This window comes from Prionailurus bengalensis, chromosome A1 (assembly GCF_016509475.1).
Source record: "Prionailurus bengalensis isolate Pbe53 chromosome A1, Fcat_Pben_1.1_paternal_pri, whole genome shotgun sequence".
In the NCBI taxonomy this organism is placed as follows: Eukaryota; Metazoa; Chordata; class Mammalia; order Carnivora; family Felidae; genus Prionailurus; species Prionailurus bengalensis.
This window is the reverse complement of record NC_057343.1, coordinates 90,957,876-90,973,368: the sequence shown is the minus strand read 5'-3', so window position 1 is coordinate 90,973,368 and position 15,493 is coordinate 90,957,876. Positions and strand designations below refer to the sequence as shown.

The 15,493-nt window shown below is 50.3% G+C and overlaps 1 protein-coding gene across 2 annotated transcripts in view; it reads right to left on the bottom strand.

Annotated features, from left to right (window-relative positions):
- Window positions 1-15,493, bottom strand: part of TBC1D9B (TBC1 domain family member 9B) — a 47,194-nt gene that overhangs the window by 9,651 nt on the left and 22,050 nt on the right. For both annotated transcript variants that reach the window (XM_043585374.1, XM_043585366.1), the window contains exons 8-14: window positions 5,962-6,123; window positions 5,521-5,671; window positions 4,815-5,029; window positions 3,178-3,295; window positions 1,799-2,084; window positions 420-549; window positions 192-290 (exon numbers count right to left, since the gene is read on the bottom strand). In XM_043585374.1, the coding sequence (XP_043441309.1) occupies window positions 192-290; window positions 420-549; window positions 1,799-2,084; window positions 3,178-3,295; window positions 4,815-5,029; window positions 5,521-5,671; window positions 5,962-6,123 (1,161 nt within the window). The remainder of the gene's footprint in view (window positions 1-191; window positions 291-419; window positions 550-1,798; window positions 2,085-3,177; window positions 3,296-4,814; window positions 5,030-5,520; window positions 5,672-5,961; window positions 6,124-15,493) is intronic.

Sequence of the window (15,493 nt, the reverse complement as noted above, 5' to 3'; positions counted from 1 at the left end):
CAGTCCTCTCCCACCTCCCCAGATCTGCACCTTCACTCCTGGAATCCAGACTCATACAGGGCAGCACTAGGGGGCTCTGCACCTGGCCCTGTGGGCAAGTGAGGAGATAGCAGGCCAGGAGCAGCCGACCTAGATCACTGCCCCCACCCCTGCCAGCAACCTGTGGCCACTGGAGCCCAGTCGATCCGTACCACGCTCCTCTTGGCCGTATCCTCCAGGGACTGGATCACTTTCAGCCTCTGCTTAAACCGCATCTGTTCAATGTCGTCGGCCCTCAGGCTGCTGAATTTCTACCGGCCAAAGGTGATTCGGTGAGATGAGGCAGAACCACAGAGCAGAGAACTGCCACCAGCCATGGCCGCCCACACCCACATGCCCAGGTGGGGCAGGCTGGCCAGACAGCCCTGGAGGGTGCTGACCTCATATGACACCTTCAGGAGGTCGAAGATGTCCACCTCTGTGGGAGGGTCATCTCCACTAGTCAGCAGGGCGTGGAGGTGTGGGATAGGAGGAGAAACACTCTGCTTATTAACCACATTATCCAGGTATCTGTAAGGATTAAAGAACAGAAGGTTGGACCACCCACAGGCAACAGGGATGTCTTACCTACTAAGTGATGTGGAGGGACCTAATTTGCCTAGACTCCCAATTAATAAACAAGTGTGCTGAGGAGGGGGCAGCCTCCAGGAGGGCAAGAGATGAGCCAATGACTCTGCAGCAGGGGAGGGGAGAGCCATGCCCCAGAGGATGTCCTGGCAAATCCAGGATCCCCCTGGAGGCGGCAGAGAGGCCTCGCCTCTCGCCTCTCATGGGGCCTGAGCACTAATTCTGGGAAGCCAGGCTGTCCTCTGGGGGTCCCCTGCATGGGGGCCCTTTTTAAGCCCAGATCCTAGCACACTAGGAGAAAGGTTTGTCCCAGATGGAGGGATGACATCTTCCTGGGCTGGCTCAGTGGGCAGGTGGCGGCGTCCTTGGCAGGCCTGGGTGGCCAGGAGTGTTCCAGGATGGACACAGACACATGGCCAGCATGTGGGCCCGGGCCGGTGTGAGGCCAGGGCTGGGGGGGGGGTTCTGGGTTTAAGGGGCTTGAGGGCCAGGCTGGGGGACTCAGCTCCTTTGTCCAGAAGACAACTACTATAGTGGCATGGGGAGCCACAAGGTCAGACTCTGAGGAGAGCCCTGTGGGTGCTGGTGGGTGGGGCTGGAGCAGGGAAAACAGTAACGAAGCAGGCCCAGGGCCCAGGGCCCAGGGCAGGGGTACTGTGCGCGTGCACGGAGATGGTACGGGTGGAGAGGAGGGGCTGGATCACAGAGAGTCTACGAGGATGGGCTGCAGGGGCTGCAGGAGGAGGTGGTGGCCAGGATGACTCTGGGCCTTAGGTGACAGTGGTTAGAGCAAGCCCAGCATGGGACCCTCCATCTAGGTGAAGGTGATGGGGAGTGAGGTTGCTGAGCTGGGGAAGGCGCCATCAGGACTGCTTTGAGAGAAGAGCAGACGCTCAGCCTTTGCTAGAGGCTGGAGGCCATGCTGTTCCAGCCGCCTTTTGCCCCCCAGGTCCTCCAGCCCAGTGTGCTCTGGTCCACCACCCATTTTATCTGCTCCCAGAGCTATCACTGCCCAGTGCCATTCTGTCTCCCATCAGAAAAGAGACTGTCCCCTGCCACCTGGAGTGTGCTTGGTGGGCACATCACTGAATGCTGAGTGAGGCATGCCCAGGGCTGCTGAGGGGTCAGGTTCTGCCACCCGTGGGGGTGCCGGCCAGCAACCCCGCAGGAGGAGGGAGTCCGGCTTGGTCACCTGCCCAGGACGGTCATGGCCTCGCCCTCGTCGCTGCAGCCCAGTAGCTGCTCCATGTTGGCATCCAGGATGGCCAAGGCCACCTGCAGGATCACCTTGATGCCCTCGTAGAAGAAGCAGTCAACAATGACCACTGCGCTCTCGAAGGGCATGACGCTGAGGAAGAGGGTCAGGAACCAGGAGAGTGAGATGCTGGAAATCACCCCCAGGTCCTGCATCTTCTCGGAGAGCTGGGGCAGGAAGTCTCTCGTCAGCTCTTCAAAGATGCCTTGATCCACCAGGGCCCCTGGGGAGAGGACGAAGGGGTCTGAATGATAAGCCTGTTCCTGGCTCAGGCAGGTCCTCACGGGGGCGGGGGGAGGGGGGTGCCAGGGTGAGATGCAGGAAGTCCGTCTGATCCTTGGCCAATTCCGCTTACACGGAGGGCTGGAGGGGGTGGAGTGGAGAAAACAGGAAAGAAAAACACGCTGCGGGGTTCCTTTCTACAGCTTCCAAACCACCATGTGAAAAGAATAATTTCTTCCACTGCAGTTGGATTTTCTTTTGGGGAAATACAGATTTCTCCCTTCTAGAAGTGTCAGAAGTAAACAGGGGCTTTGGGGGGCTTCTGTGTGTTCTGCCCTGAAGCTTGTGAACAGATGTGCTTATAATGGACCCCAAGAGGGGAGACCCCCAAAACCAAATGGTAGAGGAAGGACATCTTAGAATAACAGACTTAATTATATAATGTAATTAAACACATTTGCCAGTGCATTTTCATTTAATAGCACTGATTCTACTGGCTGTGCTCATAATAGTTGAAGCTGGGTTTACAGGTGCATGGGGATGTACTACATGCTCTGGCTATGATACTGGAAATTTTGTACAATAAAAAGACTTAAGGGGCGCCTGAATGGCTCAGTCAGTTAAGTGTCCAACTCTTGATTTTGGCTCAGGTCACGATCTTGTGGTTCGTGAGTTCGAACCCTGCATCGGACTCTGTGCTGACAGCGCGGAGCCTGCTTAGGATTCTCTCTCTGCCCCTTCCCTACTTGCTCTCTATCAAAAAATAAATAAAAATAAACTTAAAAAAAAGGCTTAGGAAGAGTTGGATGGATGAGAATTTATGCCCCAGGCTCTCCTTTAAAAACCACTGACTGTGTAGTATCTTCTCATTGCCAGCCACTCCGAGGGCAATGTGTAAAGGCTCAGTGAGATGGTAGGGGGTCTGTGTTTGGGTCTCCACTTTCCAGCCTCTTCATCCGTAGAAAGGGAGCCGTGACTGTCTGCAGCCTGTTGCACGTCTGTGAGGCCTCCACTCACTTGTGCTGTGCTCAGTGGAGAGCCTGGCACAGGGAGGCCTCTACCCCCGCAGGGAAAGCCGGGCCGCAGGCACTCACCCACCACTCTGGTGTTGTAGTAGTCGGGCAGCATGCGCTCACAGAGGGCCACCAGCAGCCAGAAGGCCTCCTCCTCGCTGCCATAGAGCAGGAGCACTGAGGTGACGATGTTCATGGCCTGTGAGCACAGAGACAGCAAGGGAGGCTCCCGGAGCTGGCCACTGCATATAACTAACTGACCGTTCCCCCACCCAGTGTCCTGCATAGCCTCCCACCCAACTCCAGGCAACTTGCCAAAAGGCAATTTGCAGGAAATCGATTGGACAAAAACCATCTGCCAAGTCCCTCAAGTCGAGCCAGTGGGCACTTGGAAAGCTGAGGAGGATATGAGCATGTGACGCTACTTCTTCAGAGTGGTTTTTAGTGTCGGAGGTGTGACATGGGCCAGGAAGATGTGTAAGTGAGCTGCCCATGACAGCTACATGGCAGCAGGGTGGCCGAGGCCAAATGGGACCGTACACGGCCTGAGCTGATAGACAGGCTTGTAAGAAGAACGCTTTGGTGGTGGTGATTATCTTAAAAATTATTTAAAGCCAGCGCCCTGACTTTCCGTGAACTGGCGACACGTCATGCAGAACACTGGTTTTATAGAAAGTGACCTTTGAGGAGGTGGCATGCTCCCTGAAATCCAGATTGCAGTCTCAGGGAAACAGAAAGCCATGTGACTGGGCCAGGAAAATGTCCCCTGTATGTGAAATCAAATGCCACCAGAAATGCAAATCAAAACCACCATGAGATGCCACCACACTCATGCCATTAGGACAACTCTTATCAAAAGACCAGAAAACAAGTTTGGTGAGGATGTGGGGTTACTGGAACTCTCGTGCACTGCTGGTGGGAATGTAAAATGGTGCAGCTGCTGGGAAACACTATGGCAATCCCTAAAAAAAAAAAATTAAAGGTAGAATTACCATTCGATCCAGCAATTTCACTTCTGGGTATACACACAAAAGAAATGAAAGCAGGGACAGGAACAGATACTGCACACGCATGCTCACGGCGCATTATTCACAATAGCCAGAAGGCAGAAGCAAACCCAGCGTCTGTGTACAGATGGATGGATGGACCAAGTACGATATATACACAGAATTAATATTATTCAGCCTCCAAAAGGAAGGAAATTCTGACATGTGATACAACACAGATGAACCTTGAGGACCCTGTGCGAACGAAGCCAGCCATGGAACGACAAACAGCGTGTGACTGCATTCAGATGAGGCACTTAGAGAGGGCAAATCCATCGAGATGGAAAGAAGAAGGGGGGCTGCCAGGGAGGTTGTTTTCAGGAGTACAGAGCTTCAGTTTTGCAAGATGAGAAGAGTTTTGGAGATGGATGGTGGGGATGGTTGCACAATGACACACTTCACGCCACTGAAGCGTATGCTTAACACGTTGTTTACATTTTACCACAAACACTAAACAGTCAAATGCTCCAGGACCCAGGCCAGGGCACACAGGAGAGCGAGCAATTAATACTGTTTCTAATTACACCTCTATCTGTGATCGGGCTTTTCCCGGGGGGTCGGGGGGCACAGTCACAGTCTGTGAGGCCATCGCTAAGGCCCAGGGCGCCAGGCTCTGCTTGTAGGAGCTGCTGGTGAGAGATGTGGTCTCTGGGCCTGGCCAATCCCCTTTACCTGACAGTAGCCGATGGTGGGGTTTCGGAAAGCGTAGGCAGTCAGCACCCGCCGGAGAGCAGCGATCCCGAGCTCGTTCTGGAAGGCGGGGTGCTCAGGCATGGAGCGGTGGAGATCTCGCTCAATCTCCTCTGTGGCCAGGCTGTACTTCCCTGTGGACTTCTCCACCAGCTCCTCGTAGTAGCCAGGGTGAGTCACCATCTCATTCCAGGCCCCTGTGGAGACACAGCTGCCAGCTGTCTCTCTCTCCTCCTCCTCCCCTCCTGAGACCGTGGGGGCAGTGACAGGGCAGGCTGGAGATGTCAATGCACCACAGAAGAGAAGTGGAACTCTGGGGTCCGTTAAGAGGGGTGAGACAAAGGTTCCCTTGTGACTGCTCCTGGGAGGGGTTGTCCCCACCAGAGTTTAAACAGCATTCTCATGAAACTGTCCAAGTGGCCAAGGAGAGTGTATGCTGTCAGGGCCTGTCCCAAGGAAAGGAGGCCTCAGGGGACCTGCCTCTCACTGCAAGTGGGAAGGTACCAGCCGGGAGACGGCACCCTGTCCTTGGTGTCTGCTCCCCACAGTGGCTTTCCTGACGTGGGCCCCTCACAGACGAGAGCCCCCTTTCGGCCTTGTAAAGGGCTGGCTGTTCCCGCCTGGCTGACTCAATGGAGCTCTCGTGCAGGGGCCCCCGAGGATCCGGGCCGAAGCTGGGGCAGCTCACCAGAGAAGAGGAGCCACAGCTCTCCCCGGAGGCTCTCGGGGATGCCTTTCAGCACTAGCTCCCGCGTTCTGGCCGTGCGGTACATGCACATACCACGCCCGTACTCAAAGAAGTGAATGTTCCACGACTCCTCTTTCATCTTCTCCTTAGCCTGGGGGAGAAGCAGATGGGGTCTGTGAGTACCAGTCAGCCGGGGGCTGAGGTGCAGGTGTTGGGCCCTCCTCCATCTAGAATGAAGATTTACAAGGGCTCCTGATAAAAATGCCGAGGGCCCAGGCTGGGCTTGGCACAGCACCAGCCACAGGCATCAGGGAAATGAACCTCCCTGCAGAGGCCTAGAGACTGTGGTGACCAGCTGTGCCCCTTGGGTTAGGCAGGATGTCCCTGGCCTCCTCCCAGGCCTGGGTCCTACATGGCAATGGAGTCCATGCTCTGGCTCACCCCCTTGGCCCCCAGGTCCTCCATGGGCGAATTTCTCTGGAAGAGTTTGAGCAGACCCTGGGAAGAGGTCGGTGCATCCTGCACGCTGGAGCTTTGGCGGCCACCAAGGGGTGTGGAGGGACTGGTGAGCTGATCTGACGCCTCTGTAGGAGCTGGGCAAGGCTGAAAAACACAACACAGAAGGGAAGGCACCCAGTGAGTGAGCCCCTTGTGGGGCCTCTGACTTGCACGTCAGTCACAAGTGCTGGCTGCTGGACTGAGGTGGGTGGGAAGTATGGGCAGAGAAGCACCAGGTCTGGCCGAGCAGGAGGCCATGCTGTGGCCCAGCAGGACATCCACGCTGTCTTCCCTTCACCAAGCCCTTTCACAGTGGCTGATCTCTTAGGGGAAGGGTCCTAAGGCCCATGCTGCCAGGCCTTCTCTGAGGTCAGGGCCCGGAGCCCTGTGTGCTCCTCAAGGGCCTGGTTGGTGGTGCTCGTTGCTCCCTGGGGCACCTTCCTCACTCCAGCCTCTGGGGTATAGACCCTGCTGAAGGGGTAAGTACATCTGCCCAGATTGTCCCATAGTAGTGCTGCCCGACGTTTGAGCACACGGCCCCTGGTCACAGGGATCAGCTCACGCTGGGACTGTCAAGAAAGTGCAGTGGGTCCCATGGAGCCCAGGCGAGGAGTCATACAGGGAAAGTGGAGCAGAGGCAGGGCGACACTGGGGCCAGGTCAGCCAGCACAGTCCTGACCTGATGGCCCGGCCTGCCCTTTCCAGATCGCCAGAGTCCTGATTGAGGCCATCCCTTCTGCGTGTGCCCTTGATGACTGCCAATTGAGGGAAGGAGCCCTCTCCTGTCCTCTCTCCCTCAGGCGACCTGTCCACTGTGCCCTCAAGGTCCCCTCAAAGAAGAAGGGGCTTCTGGAGGGCTGGTTATTGCCCCCAAAGCTCCCTGCTTCTGTCTTCCTCTGGTCCACATGTCTAGCGTGTGGTGCAGTCTTCAGTGGCCACACCACCTCTTTGCTCTGGACACCTATGCCAGCTTGAGGCTGGGTTCTCCTCACCGGTATGCAGTGGCTTCCAGCACACTAGGACTGGGTGTGTGTGAGGAGGAGTCCCGATCTCTGCCACGGGGTACACCCCCCACAGGGGCTAACCAGGAACAGGGCCTTATGTTAGAAGAGGGCCTCCTCCATGTAGGAGCCTGGCAATCCACCTTCCCACTGCACAGAGAGCCAAAGGGCAAGAGAAATGGACCCTGGTATGGTTCTGGGAACGTCCAGGGTGGAGGGCAATGTGGGGCTGGCAGCAGGGAAGGGAGGCATCGGGGATGAAGGTCTGCAGGAGAACCCTAACCTTCAGAGCTCTTCCCCTGGTTTTCTGGAACCCCTCCCCAGGCAAACCTATCTCCTCAGGGAAGCACCGGCAGCAGGTGACACCTGACATCTGCCCCCTGCTTGTCCACTGTTCAGCCTGCAGGGACCTGAATTCCAGGTGAGCTTGATGTAATGGCCTGTGCTTATCTTGTCCCCTGGCCCAGGGGGTCAGGTGGTCCAAAGCTGGCGCCCATTCTGTCTATTCTCCCCTCAGCTTCCTCCCTGAGCACCTGCTGGTGGGAACAACACTGCTCTTAGGTGGACACATGTCACTGGCTCCCCTCTTGCCAGTAGCAGCTCCCCATTAAAATTTTTTTTAAAAATGTTTATTCATTTTTGAGAGAGAAAGAAACAGAGCATGAGTTGGGGAGGGGCAGAGACAGAGGGAGACACAGAATCTGAGGCAGGTTCCAGACTCCAAGCTGTTAGCACAGAGTCCAATGCGGGGCTCGAACCCATGAACCCTGAGATCATGACCTGAGCTGAAGTCAGACACTTAACCAACTGAGCCACCCAGGCACCCCAGCATGTGGGGGGCACATCTCTCTTCCCTCTGGGCCCCGCACCCAATGGGCTCCACCAAGAACTGGGGTGATGGCCCTGAACTAATCAGCATTTCCTGCCCCTGGGCTCAGGGTGGGTTGAAGGCACTGCATCACCCAGGCGCCACCAAGGAAATGCTGTGGTGACCACAGGGAATGTCAGGAGGAGCCAAGGAGGATGCAGGGCTGCTGCCAGCATCCTGGTCTATACACCACCTGGGAACATTGCCCTCTTGGCAGAAAGCCCAGTCCAATGGGGAGAGGCCTCTCTGGGGATAGGCGGCTGACTGCATGGACTTCTTGGCTTGTGAGCCAGTAAGCTCCTCCTCTGTGTGTCATGCTCCAGTCTGGGTCCTGTTGTCTGTGACCCCCCTGCCATGGTCCCATCCACCAAGTGGCAGGGGTAGGGGTGCTGGATGGCTTCCTGCAGTACCTCACTGTCTCTGTGTTCCCTGTAAGAAAACCCTCTTCTTGGCTGTGGTGATGGTTTCACAAGGAATACATGTTAAACTCACCAAACTGTATTCTTTGGATATATATGGCATGTTGTATGTTAATTTTACCCCAGAGGTGCTGTTTTTAATAAAGACGGAAAAAAGGAAAAAAAAAAAAAAAAAGAAGAGAATTCTGCTAGGTTCCCATCCACAGTGCATCCTTCTGCCCCTGGCTGATTTCAGAAATTCAGAAATAGGGGCACCTGGGTGGCTCAGCTGGTTAAGTGTCTGACTCATGGTTTCAGCTCAGGTCATGATCTCACAGCTTCGTGGGTTTGAGCTCCACATCGCAGCACAGAGCTTGCTTGGGATTCTCTCTCTCTTCCTCTCTCTCCACCCCTCCCCCACTTGCGCTGTCTCAAAATAAATAAACTTAAAAAAATAAAAAGAAATTCAGAAATAAACTTTCATGACAAATTGCTCAAACCACAGGGTACAACCCCAGTCCAGACCAACAGAGCCCTAATATAGAGATTCTGCTTCCTGCCTGAGGTTCCCCAAAGGGACCAGGACTGCGAATGGACTTGTAGGCCACAGAGCACCTCAGAGGATCAAACTCTCAGTGCCAGAAAAAGAGACGGACTCAAGGATGTGGTCTTGGCAATGACCGTCCTCTGTGATAGTCACCAGAGCCACAGTGAGCTCACAGGCCGTGACGCCTGGGAGTCCTGTGTTTTCCTAGGCTAGTCCCTCCCCTTCCTGCAGCTGACCACCTCACACATTCCAGTGCAAATCTCGGGAGCCACATGCCCGCCTCACTTCCTGCTGAATCAAATCTCACACCTCTGGCCTCCTGTTTAACTGACTGAGGAGCAATCTGAAGTCCATTACAGCCACGCCTACCAGCCAGCCTTCCTGCATGTGTGGCCTCACAGGCAGGCCAGGTCTGGCCCCCTCCATTCTGGCTCTGAATTTCACCCCTCCACCTCCAGGACCTTCCTCTAGGCAACTGGATGTAGCCAGAGCTGGCCCCACAGACCCTCCTATGTGCCTCAACTGGGTGGTGCTCACACGTTGTGTTCACTGAGCTATCACTTACGATCTGTGCGCTTTTTTTTTTTTTAATTTTTTTTTTTTCAACGTTTATTTTATTTTTGGGACAGAGAGAGACAGAGCATGAATGGGCGAGGGGCAGAGAGAGAGGGAGACACAGAATCGGAAACAGGCTCCAGGCTCTGAGCCATCAGCCCAGAGCCCGACGCGGGGCTCGAACTCACGGACCGCGAGGTCGTGACCTGGCTGAAGTCGGACGCTTAACCGACTGCGCCACCCAGGCGCCCCATGTGCGCTTTTTAGAGTATATGTGTTATGCTCCAACTGAAAAGTGACCTCTTATTCTTGGCTGACTTTTATACCAAATTCTCAAAAGAGTTGTTTAAACTCACTGTATCCTTTCCCCCTCAAGTTTTTTTTTTTCTTTTTCCTAGAAAGTGTGCCTTTATGTTCTAATACCCACCTTTATAATAATATCTTTATCTAGTACCCTGGTTCTTTCTTTCTAGACCCTGTTGACTCCCTGCTATGGGCAATACTGAAATTAGTGAGTAACCTTTCCTCCCCTCCCTCCTCTCTTTCACTGCCAACATACAGTGATTTACTTTCACTCTTAGTTAACGAGGCAAGCAATGAGCTTTTTCTACTTTCCAGGCCTTCTTACCTCATGTTTTCATTGTACTGTTTCTTGTCAGAGCATAGAAAATGTACACAGTGTCTGTCAATTTCATTCTCATTTGCTAGTCTGGTTTCTACAAATACATTCAACGTGCCCACCAGACCTTCAGTCAAAGCTTCTCCAAACGTCTCTGGATTGTCTGAACATTGTTCTTAATTAGATTCTTCAAGAGCTGGTATATTTTTTAAATTCCTACATATTCTTTACTTACTGCCTGAACCTCAGTTTGCCAGATAGAAAATCTGTGAGGCATAATTTTTATTAAAAATTGTATATCTTAGAGGTGTTACTGTTTGTATAAAATGTTATCTGAAAGTCTGATCCCAGGGGCACCTGGGTGGCTCAGTCAGTTAAGCATCCTTCTGACTTTTGATTTTGGCTCAGGTCATGATTTTATGGTTCGTGAGATCAAGCCCTGCATCATGCTCTGCACTGAGAGTGAGAAGCTTGCTTGGGATTCTCTCTCTCTCTCTCTCTCTCTCTCTCTTTCTGCCACTGCCCACCGCTCACGCTCTTTTTCTTTCTCTCAAAATAAATAGATAAACATTAAAAAAAGAGGGGCGCCTGGGTGGCGCAGTCGGTTAAGTGTCCGACTTCAGCCAGGTCACGATCTCGCGGTCCGTGAGTTCGAGCCCCGCATCAGGCTCTGGGCTGATGGCTCAGAGCCTGGAGCCTGTTTCCGATTCTGTGTCTCCCTCTCTCTCTGCCGCTCCCCCGTTCATGCTCTGTCTCTCTCTGTCCCCAAAATAAATAAACGTTGAAAAAAAAATTAAAAAAAAAAAGAAATAAAAGTCTGATCCCAGTCTGATTTTATTCTTTCATAAATGACTTGGTCTTTTTGGATTGGTTGTCCTCCCAATTTTTTCAACTCTTTATTTTTTATGAATGTTTATTTATTTTTGAGAGGGAGGGAGGGAGGGAGGGAGAGAGAGAGAGAGAGAGAGAACGAGCACAGGGTAACAGCAGAGAGAGGGGGAGACACAGAATCTGAAGCGGGCTCCAGGCTCTGAGCTGTCTTCACAGAGCCTGACGTAGGGCTTTAACTCATGAGCCATGACACGAAGACCTGAGCCAAAGTCAGGAGCTTAACTGACTGCACCACCCACGTGCCCCTCAAATCTTTAGTTTTTACCATGTTCTGTAACAATTATTGGCTATTCTGTACTGGTTTTCCCAGTCGTACAACAGGCCCTTCCACTGTGCACGTTCAAGTCTTTTTATACTCAGAAAAGTTTTCGTGACTGGTAGTTTCTATCAGTTGTTATTTTATCTATGCTCTTTGGTTTTCAGTTCCAGGGACCTACATTAAACATAAGTTGGATCTTTTTTGCCTGACTTCTATACTATGGCTTTTGGCTATTTTTTTCTCTTTCTTCACTTGTTTTGACCTCCTCTGACCCCCAACCCTCCCTTATCCTTTGATATCTATTCATTGTTTCGTTCTCCTTGTGCAATACTTATTTTTCTTCCTTTATTTTTTATTTTTAAAATTTTATTTATTTATTTATTTATTTATTTATTTATTTATTTATTCATTCATTCAATATATGAAATTTATTGTCAAATTGGTTTCCATACAACACCCAGTGCTCATCCCAAAAGGTGCCCTCCTCAATACCCATCACCCACCCTCCCCTCCCTCCCACCCCCCATCAACCCTCAGTTTGTTCTCAGTTTTTAAGAGTCTCTTATGCTTCCTTTCTTTTTTTTAAGTAGGCTCCGCACCCAGCATGGAGCCTGATGCAGGGCTTGAACTCATGACCCTAAGATCAAGACCTGAGCTGAGCTCAAGAGTCAGACACTTAACTGAGCCACCCAGGTGCCCCTGTCTTTTTGTATGTGACACTTATTTCTGGAATATTTCTGTAGTTTTTTTCTAATTCTTTTCTGACTCTTGTCAACTCTCTTTTCTTTTGACTGGTCACTTTGTTTCTGAGCTTTCTAAAAGTTCTATTTATACCATTCTTCAGTAGTTTCTGTCATGTCTAATTCTTTAAAAAAATTTTTTTTTTAACGTTTATTTATTTTTGAGACAGAGAGAGACAGAGCATGAATAGGGGAGGGGCAGAGACAGAGGGAGACACAGAATCTGAAACGGGCTCCTGGCTCTGAGTTGTCAGCACAGAGCCTGACGTGGGGCTCGAGCTCACGGACCATGAGATCATGACCTGAGCCGAAGTCAGACGCCTAACCGACTGAGCCACCCAGGCGCCCCTCTAATTCTTTTTAGATCATTTTGAAATATTAGGGTACAGTTTTCATCTGCCTTGGAGGGATACTGTTCTGATGTGTTTTTTTAATTTTTTTTAATGTTTATTTATTTTTGAGACAGAGAGAGACAGAGCATGAATGGGGGAGGGGCAGAGAGAGAGGGAGACACAGAATCGGAAGCAGGCTCCAGGCTCTGAGCCATCAGCCCAGAGCCCGACGCGGGGCTCGAACTCACGGACCGCGAGATCGTGACCCAAGCTGAAGTCGGACGCTTAACCGACTGAGCCACCCAGGCGCCCCTGTTCTGATGTGTTTTCATTGTCTGTGGAAGGTTATTTGGTTCATTTCCCCCCCAATTATACCTTTGTATGGAGTGCAATCACAATCTTCTGTTGCTTGTGTTTAAATGATATAGATTCTTCTGCACTTTCAGGAGGATGTCATACATGTCAGGGAGATGTGGGTCCGGGTAGCTTTCTGCACTGAGCCGTTAGGGGGGTCCATCTTCTGCTGTACCTCTCTGTGGAGCCCTCTCCCTTTAGGACTTCCTGATCCATCTCCGCTACTGTCAGAGGCTTCTCTCCGTTTTAGCCCCTGGGTTCCTGCCCTGCTCTGTCCCAGGTCTGAGGGAGGGCTCTTTCTTCTTGGGAGTTATCATTGGTGTTTCAGATCCTTTACTGCCTCAGCACAGCTGCTGACTCTATATCCAGTTAGAATAATGCTACCGTTGGTGGTTTGACCCCATCTACTTGTAGCTAACCCTTCCACCTGCTTTTGTTGAAAACAAAACTTCCACTCTTAAAGTTGGTCTGGGCCTTTTCCTGAGGAAACTTGGTAAGATTTAGAAGTGACCCTGCTCCCGTCACCTTGTGCCAGTTAAAGGCCACTCCAGTCAGGCTTTTCTTCCTGTCTTTCCACTGAGCAACTCTCGTCAAGGCCACTATGACCTCTGTTTGTTCTCTTCAGTAGTCCGTTCTTGGTGTTCGTTATGCTTGACGTCACACTTCATACACCCTAAACTGAATTCTTCCAATTTTGCTCTTCCTGCATCTTCCCCAGGTCCTTAAATGGTGGCTTTATTCTCTAAGCTGCACAGTCAACGCTACAGCATCATTTCTTTGTAACCCCCCCTCTTTCTCCCATACCCAGATCAAACCCAAAAGTTTAACCTCAGATCTACTTCCAAAACGTATGTGATATACAAACACTGAACAATCCAAAAAGGAAATCAAGAAAACAATTCCATTTCTGACAACATGAAAAAGAATAAAGTGCTTAGGGATAAACCTAGTCAAGGAGGTGAAAGACTTGTTGGCTGAAAACTACAAAATCTTGCTGAAAGAAATTAAAGAAGGCATAAAATAAACAAAGACATTTTGTGGTCGTGGATTAGGGGAAATAAGATTAAGATGTCAATACTCCCCAAAGTGATCTACAGATTCAGTGCAATCCTCATCAAAACCCCAATGACTTTTTTTTTAATCTTTAATTTTTTTTAAGGTTTTTATTCATTTTTTGAGAGACAGAGAGAGACAGAGCGCAAGCAGGGAAGGGGCAGAGAGCGACAGTGACACAGAATCTGAGGCAGGCTCCAGGCTCTGAGCTGTCAGCACAGAGCCCAACGTGGGGCTCAAACCCACAAACCGCAAGATCATGACCTGAGCCGAAGTTGGCCGCTTAACCAACTGAGCCACCCAGGTGCCACCCTCCCCCAATGACTTTTATGCAGAAAAAAAAAAATCTATTAAAATTCATATGGAATCTCAAGGGCAGGACCACAAAAAGCCATAATAATAGCCAAAGAAAATGAAGTTGGAGGTTTCATACTTCCTGATTGAAAAATTTACTATAAAGCAGGGGCACCTGGGTAGCTCAGTTGGTTAAGCATCTGACTCTTGATATTGGCTCAGGTCATGATCTCACAGTTGTGGGATGGAGCATCGGGTCAGGCTCTGTGTTGACAGTGCAGAGCCTGCTTGGGATCCTCTCTTTCCCGCTTGCTCTGCTTCTGCATCCTCTCTTTCAAAATAAATAAACATTAAAAAAATTACTATAAAGCAATAGTTAAAACAATGTGGTACTGGCATAAAGACATATAGATTAATGGAACAGAACTGAAAGCCCAGAACTGAACCCTCGAATATATGGTCAAATGATGTGTGACAAGGGTGCCAAGACTGTTCAAGGGGAATAGGTTAAGTTTTTATTGCAAATGGTGCTGAGAACTGGATATTCACATGCAAAATGATGAAGCTGGACCCTTACCTCACACCATACATGAAAATTCACTAAAAACTGGAGCACAGACCTAAATGCAAGAGCTAAGCCAAAAAACTCTTAGAACAAAACACAGAGAAAAAGCTTCATGACATTGGATTGGCAATTATTTTTTGGATATGACATCAAAAGTGCAAGAAATAAATGAAAAATAGATAAACTGGACTACATAAAAATTTAGAACTTCTGTGTATCAAAAGGCATAATAATCAAAATGAGAAAACAACCCATGGAATGAGAGAAAATGTTTGCAAATTATGTATCTGATGGGTCAATATGCAGAATATATAGATAACTTCTCTAACTTGACTACAAACAACCCAATTTTAAAAAAAGTGAAGAAGGGCTTGAATAGACATTTTTCATAGAGGCTAAACAAATGGCCAGTAAGACACGAAAAGATGCTCGGTATCACTAATCACTGGGGAAATGCAAACCCAAAGTTCAATGAGATACCACTTCACATCCATTAGAAAACTCAGAAAATAACAAGCATTGGCATGGATGGGGAGAAACTGGAGCCCTTGGGCATTGCTGGTGGGAATGTAAAATGGTAGAGTCATTGTGGAAAAAGGTATGGCAAGTCCTCAAAACATTAAACACTGAATTACCCATTGACTTCTTCCCAGCAATTCAACTTCTGGGTATATCCGTATGAACTGAAAGCAGGGTCTTGAAGAAATATTTGCACACCCACATTCACAGCAGCATTACACAATAGTCAAAGGGTGGAAGGAAACCAAGTGTCCATCAAAAGATGAATGGCTAAGCAACCATGGTATAAACATACAATGGGATATTATTCAGCCTTAAAGAGGAAGGAAATTCTGACATGTGCTACCATGAGGATGAACCTTGAGGACATTATATTAATAAGATCAGCCAGTCACAGAAGGAACTCTTATAAGACGCACCTTGGGCAGTCAAGTTTGTAGGAACAGAAAGGGGAGTGGTGGTTCCCAGAGGTGGCAGGGA